The 19,902-nt window shown below is 42.1% G+C and overlaps 1 protein-coding gene across 1 annotated transcript; it reads right to left on the reverse strand.

Moving 5' to 3' along the window:
• Positions 1-427: 427 nt before the first annotated feature.
• LOC126983030 (E3 ubiquitin-protein ligase arih1-like) lies at positions 428-18,992 on the reverse strand. The gene is made up of 9 exons (XM_050835461.1): positions 18,696-18,992; positions 16,662-16,676; positions 16,078-16,146; positions 14,112-14,327; positions 13,532-13,753; positions 13,131-13,261; positions 12,590-12,794; positions 12,238-12,464; positions 428-9,487 (listed from the first exon to the last, which is right to left on the reverse strand). Exons 1-9 carry the CDS (start codon positions 18,909-18,911, stop codon positions 9,403-9,405), a joined length of 1,386 nt encoding a protein of 461 aa, XP_050691418.1. The 5' UTR covers positions 18,912-18,992; the 3' UTR covers positions 428-9,402.
• Positions 18,993-19,902: the final 910 nt, after the last annotated feature.

Genomic DNA, 19,902 nt, shown 5'->3' on the forward strand with positions numbered 1-19,902 from the left:
CAGTTTAAGACTAAGTGCAAACTCTTCAGCATATGGCAAGTCTCTCAGTATGGTTATTACATCCTGAGATTCTTCATAACCTGACATGAAGCTAGAGTGTTGCAGCAAGTCTATGATTAGTTGCAAAGAACTCAGAACTCTGGGAAACCCTGTAATTCTAAAGGATCCTTCAATAATTAATTACAAGGATGTGATCAATCTCCTCTACTACCCCTCAAGCATTGCTATTCCAAGTCCAGTGGCAAAGTTTTGGTCCCTGATACCAAGAACTTGCGATGCTCTACGTTCTACATCTTGCAAAATTCAAAACGCTGTATAAAAAGAATACATCAGAACACTTATTTCCTCCTGGGATGTCTAGCACTCTCAGGTGTGGGCCTACCATGTGAATAAACCACACTAATAAGGTGCACAAGTCAAACAGACGTAAAGTTGACTAATATATTTCTCGGTAATATGTACACACGTTCACACACTGTATTACCACAACCACATGCACACACCACTGGCTCTGGCACTGCTGGGAGGGCCTGTTAGCTGGGGTGCTGGTGGTATTGGCTCAGCCCAGCACAGTAACAGCATAATGTGTGTGGACCGAACAGCAATTCATGATCCGAAGTAGGTTAGGTTAGTTACTCGGTTAGTTTAGTTTACAGTTAATATTAATGTTATTTCATGGGCGGCCGACTAGAAAAGGAGTGAGAGGAGGGGGCAGGGGTTGAGAGGGATGTGGTAGGGTGTGGGAGGAGGAGGAGGAGGATATGGATGTGTAAGAGATAGGAGTAATTAAGGAGTGGCAGGAGAATATATGTGTGAATGTGGAGTAGAATAGAGGTGATAAAAGATACAAGAGGAGGTAGTATGTGTGTGTGTGTATATGAAAGAACAAAGGAAAGCAGAAGGCAGTGAGATAAAATGGAATACAGGAAGGGAATGATAAAAAAACAGGATGTACGAGAAAGAAGATATGGAGCAAAGATTAGTGGAAACAAGAAAAACATATCAAAATGAGAGGAAAGGGGTGTAGATAATATATAACAAAGGGAGAGGATGTAGAGTATAAAACTGAGTATAAACAGGGTTGTAAGGCTGTGATGTGGATGTATCAAGACTGTATGGATGGGAAACTAAATCATAAACAATCTAACACCACACACACTAAGAAACACTGTATATTTATTGGCCTCTGTTTGGAGCAAGTGACTGAACTCCACACAAGGGGATCAATAACTAGTGTTGCCCTCTGCATAAAACCAGCTTTGAAAATCCCGCATTGGGTTAATAAATAAAGAAATAAGGAGTCTGATAATGGATAAATGAGTATTACAAAGGAAAGGAAAGGAAGGGAAAAGGGTTATGAGAAAAATGGACAGGTAATGTAAGATTCAAGAGAGTGAGGAATTTAAGACTGGATGAGTATAAGGAAGACAATGATGATGAGAAGATGAAGGAAGAGGAAGAAAAAGATGAGGAAGAGAAGAAGCAGGAGTGAGGTAAAGGGTTGAGAAGAAATACAGGTTGGTAACATTAGAAAAAAAATATTATGAGGAATACATTAGGATTATATGAGTATGAGAAAGGCAGTGATGATTATGAAAAGAAGGCAGAGGAAGGGGAGAGAGAAGCAGGAGTGGGGAAAAAAGGTTGGCAAGAAATAGATTGGTAATATTAGAAGAAAAATACTATGAGGAATATATCAGAATTAGGTGAATTTGAGAAAGGCAATGAAGAGGAGGAGGAGGAGGAGAAGTGGGGTAAACGGTTGACAAGAAATATAGGTTTACATTTTTTTTTTTAACTCAACATATCGCTTGGCTAACATAACCACGAAATTGGCATGACAACGTAACATCTTCAAATGGACAATGAGCTTTTTTTTTGTTGTTTTGTATTTTCTTTCCCTGTATGGTGAGCCTAATTTAATTCTTTTTTTGCCTAATAGTGAAAGCTGCTGTTTGTTTTATGAGTCTGCGAGTGAGTGAGTGAATGTGTGGGTGAGTGAGTGTGTCTATGATAGATGAATGGATATTTTTGTGTGCTAGTGTGATAGTTGAATGCAAGTGTTTGTGTGTTTGTGTGTGTGTCCAAAAACAATGTGTGTATATGTATGTGTGTGTGTGTGTGTGTGTAACAAATAGCACAGAGGGCTGGCAAAAAGCAAAATACTTGTGATGAGTTGAAATTTTTCCCCATTACAGTAAGGGTGACAGGGTGTGGCTGGCAGAGCCGCATCACACCTACTAAGGCCACATCTCTGATCCCTCAAGCTGATAAGGAAATACTGTGATAGTTTGAAGTTGCCTGTGTGTGTGTGTGTGTGTGTGTGTGTGTATGACTGTTACATAAATAATTATCGGACAAGAATAATCATCATTTACGTAAATAATTAAAAAGTTAGAAAAGTACAATATCTTTATCAGTCAAGTGTTCAATGTTAACTTACTAAGATGACTAATTTCTGAATGTCTTCATTTGGTAGTGTATGTGTTTAGTGTGTCATGAACGTATGATTGTATGAGCATGAAGGGCACACTACGTAACATCAATAACTTCACTTCACACACCCTTAACAAAAGGAGTAAATTAAACCTCATTTACGTACTTACAAGATGAAAGAAGATAAACCAACAAACTCTCCCAAAATGTCTTACTCTGTACCCTTAACTTGCTCCCTTATGTACAGTGTTAACTACAATCTTCAAACAAAAGGAAATAATTCAGTATGGAGAGAAGCACTGCAGGTCACCATCGCTACAGCACGTCCGTCAGCCTGTCTGCACTGTTCTAATTAGTACTTTGGAAAATACAACAGAAAAATAAAAACAAGGGCTTAAACTTAACTCTCTCCTGGCCACGTTTGTGTTTACTTTTCTAGGAGCAGTGCTTAGCAGGCTTTCTTTGTTGTTTTACTTTTTGTTTTTGCCCTTGAAATGCTTTCTTGTTCCAATGCAACTTTCCTCGTCATGGGATCTTTTGATGCAGACGTCAGGATGACGACTTTCATCGTCATCCAGAAAAGTTTTCTTAAATAATAAAAATAAAATATCTCCAGTTGTAAAATGTTGTATGACGAACCAAGTGTATAGCTTGCTTGATACTTGTAGCTTGTCCTCATGGGGTCAGAGTGAAGGTGGCAGGCAGATTGTGGGACAATGAAGAATTTAGTGTAGCATTTGTTTCCATCATGAGGAGTAATGCATATGTGACCTATCCGAGGAAGTGTTCATATTTCTTCTCATATTCCTAAATATTTATTGGAAATTTTCAAAGTTGAATAATTTTTGAGAGGGCAGAGTTTGTTTTGAGTAACGTATAAAAATTTTGCCAGTTTGCTAAATTCAACTTACAGTTTTGGCATTATACCTTGTAGATTTTTCAGTTCTGGCTATTGCAAAAGATGACATAATTACTAGCCTTAAAAGGACACCTAAATGAGCTTTTTATGATGAAAAGTTTTTGCTATGAGCATTAGAAGTAAAACATCTCTATGCAACTGGTTGAAATTCCAGCCAGCGTGGGTCGCGAGAAAAGTGTTCTCACAGACGGCCCAGACGAGAAAGGGTTAATATTCTTAAAACATTGTGGCGCCCAAGCACACACATTCGAAATGGCTTTGAAAGGAGCTGAGGGCATTTCCATGGGTACTTTTATGACCCAGGTGATATTGACAAAGATTCTGTACCATGAACATGAAAAAAACACTCAAGAGATCACAATTAATCTCCATTTTAGCCTTTGGAAATAGTTGATGTGAGAGGCAGAAGCATCTGAGAATACTGACCTAAACCTCAGTGGGGCTGGAGAGTAAAAATGAACAACAGCAGGGCAGAGCTGGAGGGAGGGACATCTTGGCAATGGCTCTGCAGACCCCACCTTGCATCTGCGCCTCTCAAGCTTACGCCTCCTACTCAAGAAGCTTCCTTTGCATGTTGAATCTTATGGTTGATATTTATGGGCCCAAGGTCAAAGGATATTTGCCACTTTTTAGACAACAATCTGGTTAGTCATTTTGGATAATTTCTGTCAGCCACCATGAGGACCTTCTTACTCACTTTAGTGTCATCAACAAATTTAGAAAGGGTGGATTTTATTTCTACTTCTAGGCAGGGAACTGCTTGGGAGTTTACCCATTGAGTAAAACTTGTTCACACACCATTAAGATCATTAGAACTTTTTTGCCCTGGGCCTGGCGATTTTATTTTTTTATTTGTAAATCACGTATGACAATAATAAAAAGTCCGGGTCTCAGCACTGACTCATGGTAGTCTACTAGTAACAGGGAGTCACTCGGAAGCTTGCCCATTGAGTGAAACCTGTTCGCAAGGCGTCACTGAGGTTAAAACTTTCCTGCCTTGGCTCTGCACTTCCGTGACTTGACGCTCTGATCCACCAGACCAACGCGCCCACATGTCAAACGTACACAAAAACTAATGAACAAAAACAAGGTGAAATAGTCCCCTTGGCGATGGCGGTTCCTGCAGTGCCCGTTTACGCAAGATGGGATGTTGTTAGGGTGTGTTTGTCAGTTTGTATGCACCAGTCCAAACTACTCATATGAAAATTCACTATTGTCAGAATAATGATTGGCAATGTTCTTATTTTGACAACAGGTGAATCTTATACCTCAGTTTAGTTTGCAGAATAGCATTTTTCGTGATGTAAGTGCCGCCTGTGTGTGTGCAAACTGGCAGACACGTGTTACTGAGATGGGGTGTTGATAGTGACACTCTAAGCTCAACTCATGGCAACACACAGGGAGAGACGACTACTGCGGCATTGGTGAACTCTGCCTCTGAATCATGACAACAAGCACAAAAATTAACCTCATGCCATACGGTAAGCTGATACAAAAACTTTATAAAGTGCATACAAAATGTTTATGGTACTGTTCCTCCTCTTTACACTATGTGATATGCGCTGTACATAACGTGAAACTAGAAAGTGATTCTGAGCTTGCAATAACAAACTATTATTTTCCCTGTAGTATACAGTACACTGGAAAACAAGGACTAAGGTAACTAGTACTTAATAAACACTAACACTGTCATTGGTCTTGTTGGATGTTATGTTCCTTTCTTGTGTTACTACACTCTCTTATAGGGTAGGTTTGCAAATAATACGCCCCTGTCCAGTTCAGGGGAAAAATACTCAGGGAGATTGACCTGAGGTATAAAATTGTACTTTTATCAAAGCAAGAATACTTGTTTACTTCCACTTCGAAAATACAGAAAACAACTATTTACTGAACTAATTACAACAAAAGTTATTACATTTGAAGGTATTAATGGGTAGTGAATAGAATATAAGCAAACTATATTGTTTACAGTAACTATTATTGTTCAAAAACAATGTTTATCAAATACTAACATGAAGAAAAAGAAAGAAAAAATATCTGCTGTACTTCTTTATACCTCAATGTCATTCTCCAGGGTAGATCATTCCCTGCACTGAATGCAAGGCTGCGCACAACTGTCAACCGTACACCACAGGGTACATCAAGCTCTCCACAGCAACACATGGCCAGCAAGCCTTCTGTGGCCAGGTGACGGACATGTGCCACATGCCCGTGAGGGAGCGTGTGCCACAGAGCCTGAGTGGCACCTTGTACACACCTTCACTCCAGCTTTTACAGACCACAAGAGAAAAAAAACAGTATTAAAATTTCAAGCAACTCATGCAATCATGGAGGAAGCTCAAGACACATTTCATTTTTTTCATTCATTGTAATTCCTAAGAAAATTCACACTATATAATATCTATATATTTTTTTTCTGTATTTACATATGTTTGTGAAATAAAAAGTGGTTGGTAGAGTAGCTTCCTGCTATGCCTCAGTAAATGTATAATAACCCCATTCACTCATGTTAACTGTGATCCAGAATTGTTTATCCCTGTATAAAACATACCAAAGTTGAAGCATCAGCCATAGATACACTCCCTACCACTGCCACACAACGGCCAACCACTATTCTCAAGGCAGGTAAGCACAATAATATCACTACAATTTAATGAAATCTCATTGATCCTTTTAATTGAACCAGAGCACTTTAATACTCTAAAACTATACACCAGAACTTCTTGACAAGCACTTTGGGAGCACATCACACCACCAATTTTGGTACAAGGAGGCTCTGGCCACATCCTGCCCGGCACACCCTACTGCCGGGACACAACAGAGCCAGACGGACAACATCAATTCACTTCCGTGGACAACTTACCAGTACAGAAAGCAGTGTGGCAAACACTACTGCAGAAACATACAAGCCTGTCAAAAAGTTCTGAAAATCACAGAGTTATGCTGAGTCAACATAATTATGATATATATGAGAAAAAGCTATTTTTCCATATTGGTAAAATAAAATAATTTTATAAAAGAACTGTACAGATGTTTTCAAACTTAAAACAATAAATGTCTTCACTAGTAACTGGTGGTTCAAGTGTCTATACAGTGATTATGAGGTTGTGGTTTGACCACGACTTACACCGAACTAAAGATGATGTCGTGAAGGAGTGGCGTTCATGACTACCTCACACACCTCTCAGGCAACACCAGTAAGTAGGAACACAAGACCCACTTGCAAAGGCTTCTAGATTCCGTCTAAGCAACAACAACTTGATGAAACATGTGACACTTTGTATTTATGCTTAGAAGTATGAAATGGCATTGTTTCCTGTTGTTCTCTTTCTTCAGATGTACTATTTTGGTGGATGATTCAAGCCACTTCCACAGGCACCACTGAGTTTTGAGCCAAGCCAGGGCGGCACCACCTGAAACGCGCGGTGCACTTGCCCGACTCGCTTGCTGGTTTGCACAGTTGACATCACCTCGTTAGCCAGATCTTTGTGACAGCAGTAGAAAACAAGGTATATATGTATAAACTAGGTCAAGGCACACAATGTACAAAATGTTGGAGCCTGGTAATGCCATGCAGGTTTTGCCCATGCAGCACAAACACAGGCACAAGGATGAACTGATACAGAGTGCCGAGTACCGTGTGATGAATTAAGTCAACTGATGCAGACAATAAGTCCTCTCAAAGGTTAATACTGAGTCGCAGCCACACAGGCACCACTGCTAGGAGTGTAAAGAGCTCTTAGAGTGGCGCCAGCTGTCTAACCCTTGCTGAGAATATTGTTTCAGGCTAAAGTTTCCAAGTTACGTCCACTTCAAAACAAATTTGTGGCATTGTGAGTCATTATAACCAGCACATGCTGTCTTTTTTTCCTTAATTGCATGTATTTTGTATGCTTTTTTTTCCATTAGTTTTCAAGCAACTCAGGCAATCAACCAACTAATTGTCTATGAATCTAAATTAACAATTCAATGGGAAAAGCACGAGATTCATAGAATATACGTAATTCCTCGACTGAGTACTTGCCAACACTATGCCAGACTGAAAATAGAACTGCTATGTACAAATTGCATTCACGAAGTAACTCACCCATGTTGCTGCGCGTCCTATTAGCTGTCGGGTATCTATTCTCGTTACCTTTCCTGCAGTATAGAACAACCTAGCTATGATATTCAGTGAACAAAATGGACTGACTGACTACCCCACTCCTCTATCTGAGGCACAAAACTACCTGTGAGGGGCATGTTGGCCGCTTCACACACACCCTTCAATCACGACTCATGCCAGGAAAAAATTAATTTGGCTGGGAAAAATTTAGCTTGATTATACTGCTGTGAAAATAAGTTTGGAATGATTTTTTAGATCAATTGCAGGGGTTTACTTTTGTATATATATTTTTCTTTGAACATTCAAATTAATTCCTCAGTTGATTTTTAAAGAAGACTGACATTTACACGAGTACAAACCATTGTGTCGAAATGAAGACTGAAAAACCTTCACATTGACATTAGTTCTTTTTCATATCTCAGCTTAGTCTTTTAAGTGTTTTGTTACTGCTATGAATATTTTTTTGACAGATGTGTATGAAGTGAAAACACGCCCTCTGCCACTCATCTCTGCCAGTCAGGCTAACAGTCACCCCAAAGCTGCCAGCTGCTCAGGACTGTAGCCAACCAGGCAGCCATGTCTGTGTCACCTTTCAGAACACATGTACAGAACTCAGAACTCCCATCTAATATAAATATTGAGCTGCAGACTGTCACACAACATGGTCCATCATAATCTTGAGACTTTACACAACTAGATCCTGAACACAGAATTTTAGTGTATGAGGAGCAGCACTGGTCATCTGGATCACAATGGAAATACCTCATCTAGTTATCCACATAATTATGCACTTTTTTTTCAATGGCACTGCAACACACCAAGCTCTTGCTATATGTGCACTTGGCATACAAATGTAAATTTGATCTTTAATATGAATCTTCCATTCCAAGAAGTCCCCACCATAAGATATTTCAGTAAAGGTTGCTGAAAACTGGCACAAGGAAAGCCAGCCTCGCTAGTGCATGACTTTTATTACATCAATTATTGAGACAACAGACATGCTAAAATTCTGTGCTCTTCTCAAATAATAATATTTCAGTATTCCCTTTTCATTCCTCAAAGCAGGAAATAAATATGACCTAATAAACAATCATACCAGCTGCACTGATGGCCGTAAATTTAACTGGAGGTGTTTCTGATTCCTGGCTGGACTGAATACGAGATGGGCTGTTTCTCAATCTACCTTATCAGGATTAGAAAAGGTGATTAGTAAGAATTTTGAACATGCAGTTCTGTCTGTACATGAACCTGAGTTTATGGGGATAATAATAGTAGTGAAAAAAAGGACTTGAAAGTGTGGTAAACATAATGCTGCCAAACTTGTCAAAATATGAGTACCAAACAGAACTACGGGTGTGCTGGCACAACACTCATATGCCAGGAGTACTCAAAACAAATACATATAATTTGCCATAACCAATACAAAGGCCAGGCCTGAGTGGCAGACAGCCCATCATGGGCGGGCGGCCAACACAAACACTGTAAACACTCCAATATACAAGCATACAAATAATAAGAAGAACAACACACTCCACACCTGACTCTGGGTTACTGACGTGTGAGGAATGTTAGGAACAACTAGTAGTACTCTCAGAGCCTCTTCTCTAAAACCTCAATCACTCTCAATAACTTTCTCGTCTATGAATAATTACTAAGAGTTCCTAATGGGGGGTATCGTTCCTCGGGGGAGAGCACTTAAAACAGTAGCTGTGAAGACCAATGGTGGGCCCCAGTTGATACGGTGACTCTGGAGGAGAAGGAGGAGGAGGAGAGGGAGGAGGAGGAAGGGAGTGTCTGGATGTACAGGGCACTCGCACGGGAGGCACGCTCACCTTCACCTGCCACCACACACACAAACGCACACCGAGGCCCCAGCGCAGGACTAGGGAGTGGCAGACAGGACGCCGCTGCTGCACCGGCATGAGGGAAGGCCGTGTCCCTACTAGGGCTCCGAGTACTCCCACCAGTCCTTCTCGTAACCCTCATGCACATGTTCAAGCAGCTTTCTCCGCCGCTGATCACAGTATCTGTAACACAAAGGGAGGTTATCAGCTCTGCCTAGTACTAACTAACTACTAATGGAGAGCATATGCCAAGGGGCACATTGCTTCACTTACAACCTCCAACACTGACAGTTTCTCCGAGCAAGCCTCCACATAGCTACCCTTCCCATCCTAAGCCCCTCTATGGATTGATCAACTTGCCCCCCCCATGAGTTACGTGTGCATTCCCTTGGTCTCCACCACTCGGGGTTATCTCATACAGAGACAACCCTATGAGCAGGATCGATGTCCAGGAAGTGTGTCGCGTGCTCATATAGCCAGAGTCGGTGTTCTGGGACTAAGCTGGCAACAGGCCTTGATTCAATTTTACAAAGTAGTCGCTGATTTGGCACGGAGTCATCCCAGCATTACACCATGATCCTGTGAAGGCCCTTGATATCAAAGGCCTTGACACATCTCTCCAAGTCACTATTCAGTGTCCATAGCTCACAGCCAAACAACAAGACAAGGAGCAAAAGTGACTTGAAGATTCAAATGTTTGTCCATCTGCATATATACCAGCAATGCCATATACTCATGTTGAGTGAGTTCATTACACCGTGGACCAGGCGACCATGGAGTGACTTCCAGGCAAGACCCACCATTGTTATGCACTACTCTAGCAAGCCATATGAAACTTTTAGGTGACCTCAATGTCCCCACCACATGCATGAACTGACTGAACTGTATCATTCATTTAGCTGCCAAATGACTGGACCTTTGTTTTGGCCCAGGAGACCTTCAGTCCCAGAGGCTTCGCCTTCTCATGCAGCACTACAAGAGCCAACACCATGACCTTCAGCGATTCCGTAAGTATAGCATCATCAGCAAACACAAGGTCACTGATCTTGATGTCACCAACAGATGCTCTGCAACAACTTTGATCCGCAACTTTACCTAACATTCAGTTCATGCAAGTGTTGAAAAGTGATGGAGCAAGCCACACCCCTGACTCACTCCTGAATTAACAGACAAGAACCCTGAAATGCCTCCCCCACACCTCACTGGACTCTCAGTCCATGAGTCAAGGCCAAATGTAGCAAGTCAATAATCCTTGCAGGAATCCCATGGACCTGCAGAATATCCCAAAGTGCCATACGCTACATTGAGTCAAATGCCTTTTTGAGATCAACAGACATTGCAAGTAGCCCATGTCAAAACTCAAGTCAGAATTCCACAAGGATGTGAAGTGCTAGGCTCTACTTAGTGCACTGCTTTTAACCTCTTCTGTACCGAATATGTGTTTTGATGTACGAGCGTACATCACGTGAAAACAGCCATACCCCACCAGAAATGCTGGTGATGTACGCTCATACACCACGTAATGCATGGCAGACTCTGGGCCTCAGGGGAGGCCGGTAACTCTGTTTCTGTGGTCTTCGTGACGGCAACTCCTTTGTGTTTTGCCAACAAAGCAGTGAGTAATGTGTGATGTCGTAATACGTCATAACACTACCACAAATGGATTGTTCCCTGTCTATGACGTAACCTCTTGTACACCAATCATTATTCTTTATTATTATTTCAAATATATAGCAAGACAATCTCCAAAGACATATGGCAATAGTTACACGCCTGGAGGCATCAGTTGCCTTTGGTTGACTATGAGAGGAAGTGCCCAGACTATTTTCCTCTCCATCATGGCGTCACCTGCAGTCTAACCATGTGAACTATTTCTTTCCTCATGACACTGACTTAGAAATGTCAGACGATGATGAAACATTGTCTGATATATCAGTGGACGACAGTGACATCGATTACAACCCAGGGAAAGATAGTGACATTGACAGCGCTGACACGAGTGATGACAGAGACAGAAGGGGTGGATAGTGAAGCTACGCTTTGACGCTTTCAGCAAGTGGTTGTCGCTCACCATACCATCCCCGTCACAGGCTTCTACACGTTTGGAGCTGCTGTCAGATCCATTTGATGATGCTCACCCTAGCGTTCGGCCTAGCGCGGAAGAGGATTTTGTTGATGTGCATCAAAGAATTGTTGCACATCATGAAACCCATCCAATGACTGCACTTGACTGTTTTCAGTTATTTATTACAAAGGATGTAATGAACTCACTGTGTGCGTGGACAATTACTCATGCAGCAAGTTTTTTAGGAGAACCCCACAGTATATAAAAAGATTGTAAGGAGTGGATAGTTTGGTCGCTACAATAAAATATACACAACCCCCACACCGTGGGAATTGTAGCTGTCAGGCTGGTATGTCGCGGCACTCAGTAAAGAAGGGGTTAATAATAAAACTGATGTGTTACTTTATTTGCATTTCATCACGGATGTTTATCTTTTTCTTTAGACTTTCTCTTAGTGGTCACCACAAAGAATCATCCACTTCTGTATCTTAAAGTCTATTGCATCTTCCTCTGTCCTGCCTCCTGCCTTCATGGCCTTCCTCACCACATTCATAAACCCATTCTTTGACCCTTCTCTTTTCCTCTTGCCTGACAGCTCCATCTCCCAGTATATCCAGCATCTTTCCTCCACACATGTCCAAAGCATTCCCATCTTGACCCCCTCACTTTACCTTTGAAAAAGTTTATCTTGGGCATTCCTCTAATATACCTATTTCTTAAGTCGTCACTCCTTGTCACTCACAACAAAACCTTATCATTTTCAACTGTCCCCTCCAGCTCCATCTTCTGTAATCTCCACACCATACAAAAAGACAATGAGGAAATAAATTAACATCTATCTTAATGTGCACCAAGTAATGTGACTCACCTGTACTTGTCTTGGACCTTCTGCTTGATGTCTGCCAAGTTCTCCTGCGTGATGTCCCTCTCGAGGTACTCACTGAGGGTCTCTGTGGCACTCTCAACGTCCTTCTGGTTGTCCTCGAATATTACGGACTGGTTGTTCTTCCTCAGGTAGTAGGCAAAGACGTAGGTGAACATGAGGGTCTGTCGGCACTCACACAGGATGTCCACTGCCTTCTTGAGGAACTGAACCTGGGAGTGAAGGTGATGTTAGTGACTGGACTGGAGGCAGCACATCAGCCAGTGTGCATAACTGTAAAGTATAGTGAGGGTGTGTATGAGTTTGGGTATGGGTGTAACAGCCATGCACAGCTTGCCTCTATCCAGGACATGTTGTGTTGCTGCATCTCCTCCATCTTCTCCTTGACTGAGGCGTACAGCTTGTGCTCAAACTTGAGGGACTGCATGTGGTTCATGTAGCGGTTGCAGTAGAAGAGGTAGCGTTGCAGAGCAGCCCGGGACTTCTCTTGGGCGTCCCGTGCCTGCTTTGCCTCGTCCTCGTCGTAACGGTTACAGGCATACCTGAAAGATGTGTTGAATTACCCTGAGTGTTGAACAGCATACCTGTTAGACTTACTTCATTAACACTTAATATGCACCACTAACAAACTTCCCTTTTGACACTAGCACCATTAAGTTTCATTGCAGTGTTGAATTCTGTATGTTTTTACTCTTACCTCTGTAATGTCACGGCTACTGTATTTATCAGTCAGTACCTTCACCTCTGCGGGCCTCACCGATAACCCTTCCCTTTGACACCCACCATTACTCCCTTACCCTGGCCTTACACCTGCTTACATCACTCAACAATTTACTTTTATCTCTGCAAAGACTCAAGTAAGGAATGCTTCCCCTTACCAAGAAGATCCATGAGGCTCCCACGGTCCTAAACACACCCAGCAGAAGTCGGCTTTACAACTCTGGTTCTTGCACACCATGTGGTTACAGCCGCCATCCTTCTCAATCGTCACTTTACACTTTGGACACTCCTGAGGGGGAAAAACAGAATATATCTTTGTTTTCACATCAGAGAAAACATTCAAGGCAAAACCAACAAAAAAGAGGGAAAATGCATAACTACTTCTCCACCCCAAAAAAGTGATAGAGAATTCCAAAAGATTACAAATAAAAATGAAATAAATGAGCAAGCATCATAAAATTTGAGTTCTGGATGGCAAGGCATGAAAATACTATAAAGAGAAGTAATGGAAAATGGAAAATAATATAAAAAAACAAATAAACAAACAGTCCAGCCTCACCTTGGTGTTGGCAGCAATCCAGTTGGAGGTCTCGGAGTCGTCGTCACACTTCTTGATCCAGCGCCGTAGGAGGTGGCACTTGACGGGGTCGTGCCAGTTCTCGCCGCAGTTGAAGCAGAAGACATTGCGGCACTTGCACATGACCGGCCGCGCGTCTGGGTACTGCACCTTGATTGCATAGTTACAGTCTGGGTAGGGACACCAGCGCAGCAGTCTGTTGCACTGTGGGGGAAGGAAGCAACGGAAGTATTGCGTGGCAGTCACATTACAGAAAATTTGTTACCGGTATACTAAATTAGATCATTTATGTGGCACCTGTGTTGATGAAAACCCATTGGCTATATATGCTTTTCCTATTTGGATATAAAAAAAACTTTCACCCAGTCTCATACAAAAACAAAAAGAAAAAATAAGAAAGGAGTAGAGGAAGTTAGTTTTATCTGTTACGTGAAATATGGATTAAACCTTTCTATCACCGAAGCGCTTCTTTCTTCTTCTCCAAACCCTGTCCCTCATACGAACTTCCCCCAAGAGTGGCTATGGCAGAAAACCCTCCCATCCTGCCCCTCTGTCCACTCACCTCCACAAAGCTTTTGGTGATGAGGTGCTGGTACTTAAGCTTAACCTTGGCATCAACGATTAACCTCATGACGGTGTGGTCGTCAACAAGGATGGAGCAGGAGTGGGCAGCGCAGGAGATGGTCTGGCCCATGCCCTCGTCGATGATCTTTGTGGTGAGGTACTCGGTCCAGCAGTTGGTACAAAACCGGTGGCCACACTCTATGCCCGTCATCATCTGTGGGGGGAGAGAACAAAGGGATACTATCAACTCTATCTCATAGGAAGGAAGGGAGGGAGGAAGGGTCCACAACTGGGTTTTCGGGCAAGCACTCACATTCTCTGCCTGTTATCATCTGTGGTAAAAGAACAGGAGTAGTAGTTCCGTATTTTTTTTTTTTTTCTTACAGAATAGGAGGCAACTTATGGACACAAATAAGGAAACAAAAATGCCCACAATACTTCTCACACAAACAGTATGTGAAGTGTTTGAAATAGCACAGCCAGAGTCATTTGGAGAGGTGTTTTGATACTCTCCCTTTGAAAGTGTTTAAGGTATAGGCAGCAGGAAATAAAGATACAAAAAGTCATAAGCAGCCAAAACGTAGGCCCCCCAACTTTAACTTTACCTTTACTTCCCCCAACAGGTTTGTTAAAGCGGGGGGCTTCTGTAAGTTTAGAAGTAGAAAAGTGACTATCTACCATAGCAGAAATAGATCAATCTGAAAGAAAACTTGAAATAAAAGTACAGAGAGACAGATATATATAGCAGGGTAGTTTAGAAAGCAAATTTTTGTGCCAGACTCTATCAAAAGCTTTCAAGATATCTAAGGCAACAGCAAGTTTCACCAAAATGGCTGAGAGGACCAGGAATCTGTCCCAAAGGCAAAAAGGGAGGCGGTGGCTGAGTGGTTAGCGTGCACTGGGTTCAGGTCCCCACTGAAACACGCTCATTTTTCAAGCCCTCGCCGAGTGGCGGATGATTACCCGCATGCTGTCAGGATCTTCAATCAACCTTAACTTCAGCGACTTCGGTCAAGAGGAGCACCGGGAGGTAGCATGGCCCAGGCAAGAGTCATACATCACAGCAGCCACTATAAATAAAACTAGCCTGTGCTACTAATAGGCTGGGGCCATCCATAAGGACCCTCAAGAAAGCCTAACAACACTACAGGCAGCACTAAAAAAAAAAAAAAAAAAAAAAAAAAAAAAAAAAAAGATCGCTGGTAAATCCCCCCTTACTGAACCTGTATTAGTGATCAGAGAGAAGTTCAGGAGCTAATAAATGCTTAAGAACTTTGCTGTTCAGGATTGTTTCAAAAGCTTCAGAAAGTCAGGAAAGTAGAGCTATGGGGCAATAGTTTGAAAGATTAGAGCAGTCATGGTTCTTAGGCAGTCTGTATGTAGAAGTACTTCAAGCAGAAAGATACATGATGATAGACAGAAACAAAAAAGTCTGACCAGGCAGGGTGTCAGCACAGAAGCACAGTTTTGAAGGACAAACGGAGGCACTCCATTGGGTTCATAGGTCTTCTGGGGATTCAGGCCAGAGATGGCACAGAAAACACCATTCTTATGAACTTTAATGACAGGCATAGTGAGGTGAGAGTGGGGAGGAGGAGGAGGAGGAACATGCCCTAAAGCATCCAGAGTATTCTGCCATCAGGACTAAGGAGAGTTGGGAGAGATGAAGAAGTTAAACTGTTAAAGAGATTTTTTGGCTAGATGCCAGAAGTCTGGAAGAATTTGAGTAGGTAAGGTTTTGACATTTTCTATTAATGAAAGAATTATTAGGTAATTTGGTACAATTCTGGGCAGCAAGTGAATGCATACAGAATCACACAACCCCTTCATCATCAATATGCAGTCAGGATTGACTCCCTTCTCATTACTGTTCACCAACTGTCTCTTGCTCCACTTCACTCGCACAATACACATACGAATAAGACATCAGTGGGTCATGCAAGTGCACAGTCTCTCATACTTACAGCTGAGGGCATGTTTAGGAAGCAGATTTCACATTCTTCCATTCCGTTACTGGTTCTGACCGGCACTTGCTGAAATGTAAAGCTTTATTGAGGATATGGGAAAAAAACAACAGAAATAAAATATGTGAACATTCATGTCCTTGTTCAAGTATAAATTATCTAAACTTTCATATTATTATTGCTTAGTCACAAATGAACTGGGAGATATTATCAAAGATATGAAAAGATTATGAGAGAGAGAGAGAGAGAGAGAGAGAGAGAGAGAGAGAGAGAGAGAGAGAGAGAGAGAGAGAGAGAGAGAGAGAGAGAGAGAGAGAGAGAGAGAGAGAGAAGAGAGAGAGAGAGAGAGAGAGAGAGAGAGAGAGAGAGAGAGAGAGAGAGAGAGAGAGAGAGAGAGAGAGAGAGAGAGAGAGAGAGAGAGAGAGAGAGAGAGAGAGAGAGAGAGAGAGAGAGAGAGAGAGAGAGAGAGAGAGAGAGAGAGAGAGAGAGAGAGAGAGAGAGAGAGAGAGAGAGAGAGAGAGAGAGAGAGAGAGAGAGAGAGAGAGAGAGAGAGAGAGAGAAGCCTCCCAAGTACATGACAACACCGTTGTTACAGGTATCTGGAGGGTGGACAAAGGGCAGTTATTTACACTTCTTGATATTGAGTTTCTAAACGAGTCAATGTGTTTTGCAAGGAGCGTCAAGGTAAACATACATTCACACATAGAGATGAGATGCTCCTTTCACTGTTCTTCTCTTCTCTTTTACCTAGAATAACTTACTGTTTTGCATAGTGGTGCAAAAATGAGGTTTAAAATGTAAAAAACAAAAACAATACCACTAGGTTTAAGCACAATAACTCCTTGAGAAAAGAACCTAACCCCACTTAACATTCACTGCATTCTTAATGACCTATCTTTTACTTTATCCTTTTTATTCTTTAAGGTCAGTGTTTAAGGTGTGTCTGGGATTACAGACTTGATAAGCTAAAGTATTTGCATACTCTTCCAATTCTACCTATTGTAATGAAATAAAAAATAGTAATGAAAATGATAGGTACCTAATAAGAATAGTATTCCATAAAACTTGTAACACCTGGTAATACTTGGCTCACAGGTAAGAAGTCTGAAGATTGTAAACACATAAAGAGCTAAGCAAAGGCAACTTGGGTGTGTTTCACTTTGTAGCCACTGTTTACAAAGGTACAGAGTGACTGCTTGAGAAATTCAAGGCACCATAGCAATTTAAGTTGGTGGTGTCAGAAATAGGGAAAGAGGAGTCAACCACATTTCCCAACAAGCATGGAGACACGGTCAACCTTTGGCGACTTCCGCCCAGCAAACTTAATCGATTTCAACAATCACGAGCCAGAGAGAGAATGTGGACAGAGGTCAACAATAATATTTATCAACATCTTACAATTAGGGGTAATGACAATGATTTTCTTCAGCATGAATAAAACTTGAACTGGCATACAAAAGTTGTGTATTTTACTACCACCGTCAGTGATTTGAATGTAATGGTTATGTATAAAAAAAACATTGAGTTACTGAAGCAATGTACGTTGGAAACATTTTAATTGAGAAGATACTTCCAAATTAGATCCAGTAATGAGGTCACTGGTGGAGAAGTCTCTTCCTACCCCTTTAATACCCCGCCTGTTCACTGCAGCATAGAGGAGGGGAGGCGACCTGACTCTCCCACTACACTCCTGTAGGATAGGGGTTCGCCCACTCCTCGCTCTCAGGTTTACCTAATCGTCTTTGCATAAAAGATCTTACCTACTTTCCTTACTTTTTTTCCTTCAAACCACTGAAAATTATGGCAGCGTCCACAAAACTGTTTGATAAAATACATATCTATCTATCAGTGTGGGTTTTAGTCACATCAAGATCACATTTGACTTTTAATTGCTTGTTTATGATTTTATTTAATATTATTTAAATTACTATGTTTAAGGGTTACCAAAACCCATATTATATCTCAATGGCAATTCAATGTCGACCTTAGTGCACAAAGGGTGTGGGCGGGTATCACCAAAATGGGCCAAGGTCACCACTGTGACAGGTCCAAGATTGCTGGACTAAAGTCGCCAGGAGCAGACTTCACTGGTATTGGTCAACTCAGCAGCATGGTGACAGAGTGACTCCATCCACTTATTGATGGAAGTGGATAGATCCATTTACATCACTTCACAAAGAGCCAGCACTGGAGAACTGGTAAAGCTTTGCACTTATCATCTCTCAAGGCCACAATATATTTTAGTTTATTTATCCTGGACTATATTGTGCAATGAACCCTTTCTTTCAAAGCTATTAAAAGTAAACTGGGATATCCATACAAAACTGACAGGCAATAACAAAACAACCCCACCACAATGCAATTATAATAAATATCTCAGCTGGGGAAATGAAAACAGTTATTCCTGGCCTCACACCCACACCCTGCACCTAACCCTTCCCTGCCGTGGACACAACACCAAAAAACAACCAACTGTCCACTGGAGCCCCCCAGGGGAGCACACCCAGGGGGCAGGAAAACAGAGAACAGCAGAGAGCAGGAGCACCCCGCCACCCCTCCCCACGGACCCCAGACACCCCGGGGAGCCACAGGGGACAGTTGGGAGGCCAGGCACTCACGTTGACCACACTGTTGACCTCCTTAATGCAGTCAATCATGTGCCTGGTAATGTCCTCCGTGGAGAGCACCTCGTAAGGGTACTCCTCGGTGTCCCTGTACCTCCCTCCTCCTCCTCCTTCACCCTCGCCCTCGATCTCAAAGTCAAGCCCCACGTCGTCCCCGCTCGACTCGTTCCCGCTGTCACAGTCGTAAAGGTACTCCTCGTCCGAGTCCATGGCCGAAAAGGAGGAGAAAAGGGCGATGCTTCCTGCTTGAGTGTCTCCCCCTCCTCGCTCTGTTTGGAATGATGACGTCACGGGTTGAGGGTCGTGACGTCACACAACATGGCTTTGACGCTGTTTTTCTAGGTCATTTCATGCAACTGGGGGGTGAAAACGTCAAATTTGTATTATTGTGGTGGTTTTGTGGGTCTACTCACTACCTAGGATGAGTTATTGAGGTATTGTGTATGTGCTGGGATGTATTGTTCAGATGCCGTATTTCTAGGTCATTTAACGCTATTGGGGTGAAAAAACGTAAAATTTGTATTACTGTGGTGGTTTCCTGGGTCTAACTACTATCTAGGATGAGTTATTAAGGTATTTTGTAAGTCCTCTGGAATGTCCTCGTCTTGCGCCATGGGAATGTTTTTGTTCTGCCTTATTGACTATAAAAGTGTACACGGCTTTAATTTCAGTGTAATTTAGTGCAGCATAATTATTCAGCTCAAAATCTTCCCCTTGGACACCGCTATCAGCAAACAGATTGACGAAACAGGGGAAGTTCAAGTCGGGTCCTGTCGGGTGCTGCCAGATTATCGTACTCAGAGCATCGTATTTACTGGTTTCTGACCCATAACTATTGCCAAGAAACACCGATAATTAACCATTTTAACGACAAATATACATGAAGCCAGTTATTGAGGTGGATAAAACAATTTTGGGTCGGAAATCGGCAAACATAAGAGGCTGAGTACGACAATCTGGCTATCACTCCTGCTATCAGAACGAATGGGGACGGTGTTAATATGCAGGTGCTATCACATTACAGGGAGAAAATGCATGATGAAAATTAAATATCTCATCACTACGATATTTTAAGCCCCCTGTCTACACAACGGTGCCTTTAGTATCAAACAAAGAAAATATTACGAAGTTGTGCTGCCTTGGCCACACCTGACAAACTCTCCTTGAAATAACTTATAAAAGATAAAGGAGAATATTTGTC

Source organism: Eriocheir sinensis, chromosome 5, assembly GCF_024679095.1.
Source record: "Eriocheir sinensis breed Jianghai 21 chromosome 5, ASM2467909v1, whole genome shotgun sequence".
Taxonomy (NCBI): Eukaryota; Metazoa; Arthropoda; class Malacostraca; order Decapoda; family Varunidae; genus Eriocheir; species Eriocheir sinensis.

What these genes read in the sequence shown, in the direction of transcription:
- LOC126983030 (XM_050835461.1), bottom strand. Translation starts at nt 18,911, where the DNA reads ATGGACTCGGACGAGGAGTACCTTTACGACTGTGACAGCGGGAACGAG. An exon ending in TCCTAAACATGCCCTCAGCT is followed by an intron (nt 14,328 to 16,077) that starts GTAAGTATGAGA and finishes CTCCCCCCACAG; the next exon opens with ATGATGACGGGCATAGAGTG. An exon ending in GAGCCTCATGGATCTTCTTG is followed by an intron (nt 12,795 to 13,130) that starts GTAAGGGGAAGC and finishes CACATCTTTCAG; the next exon opens with GTATGCCTGTAACCGTTACG.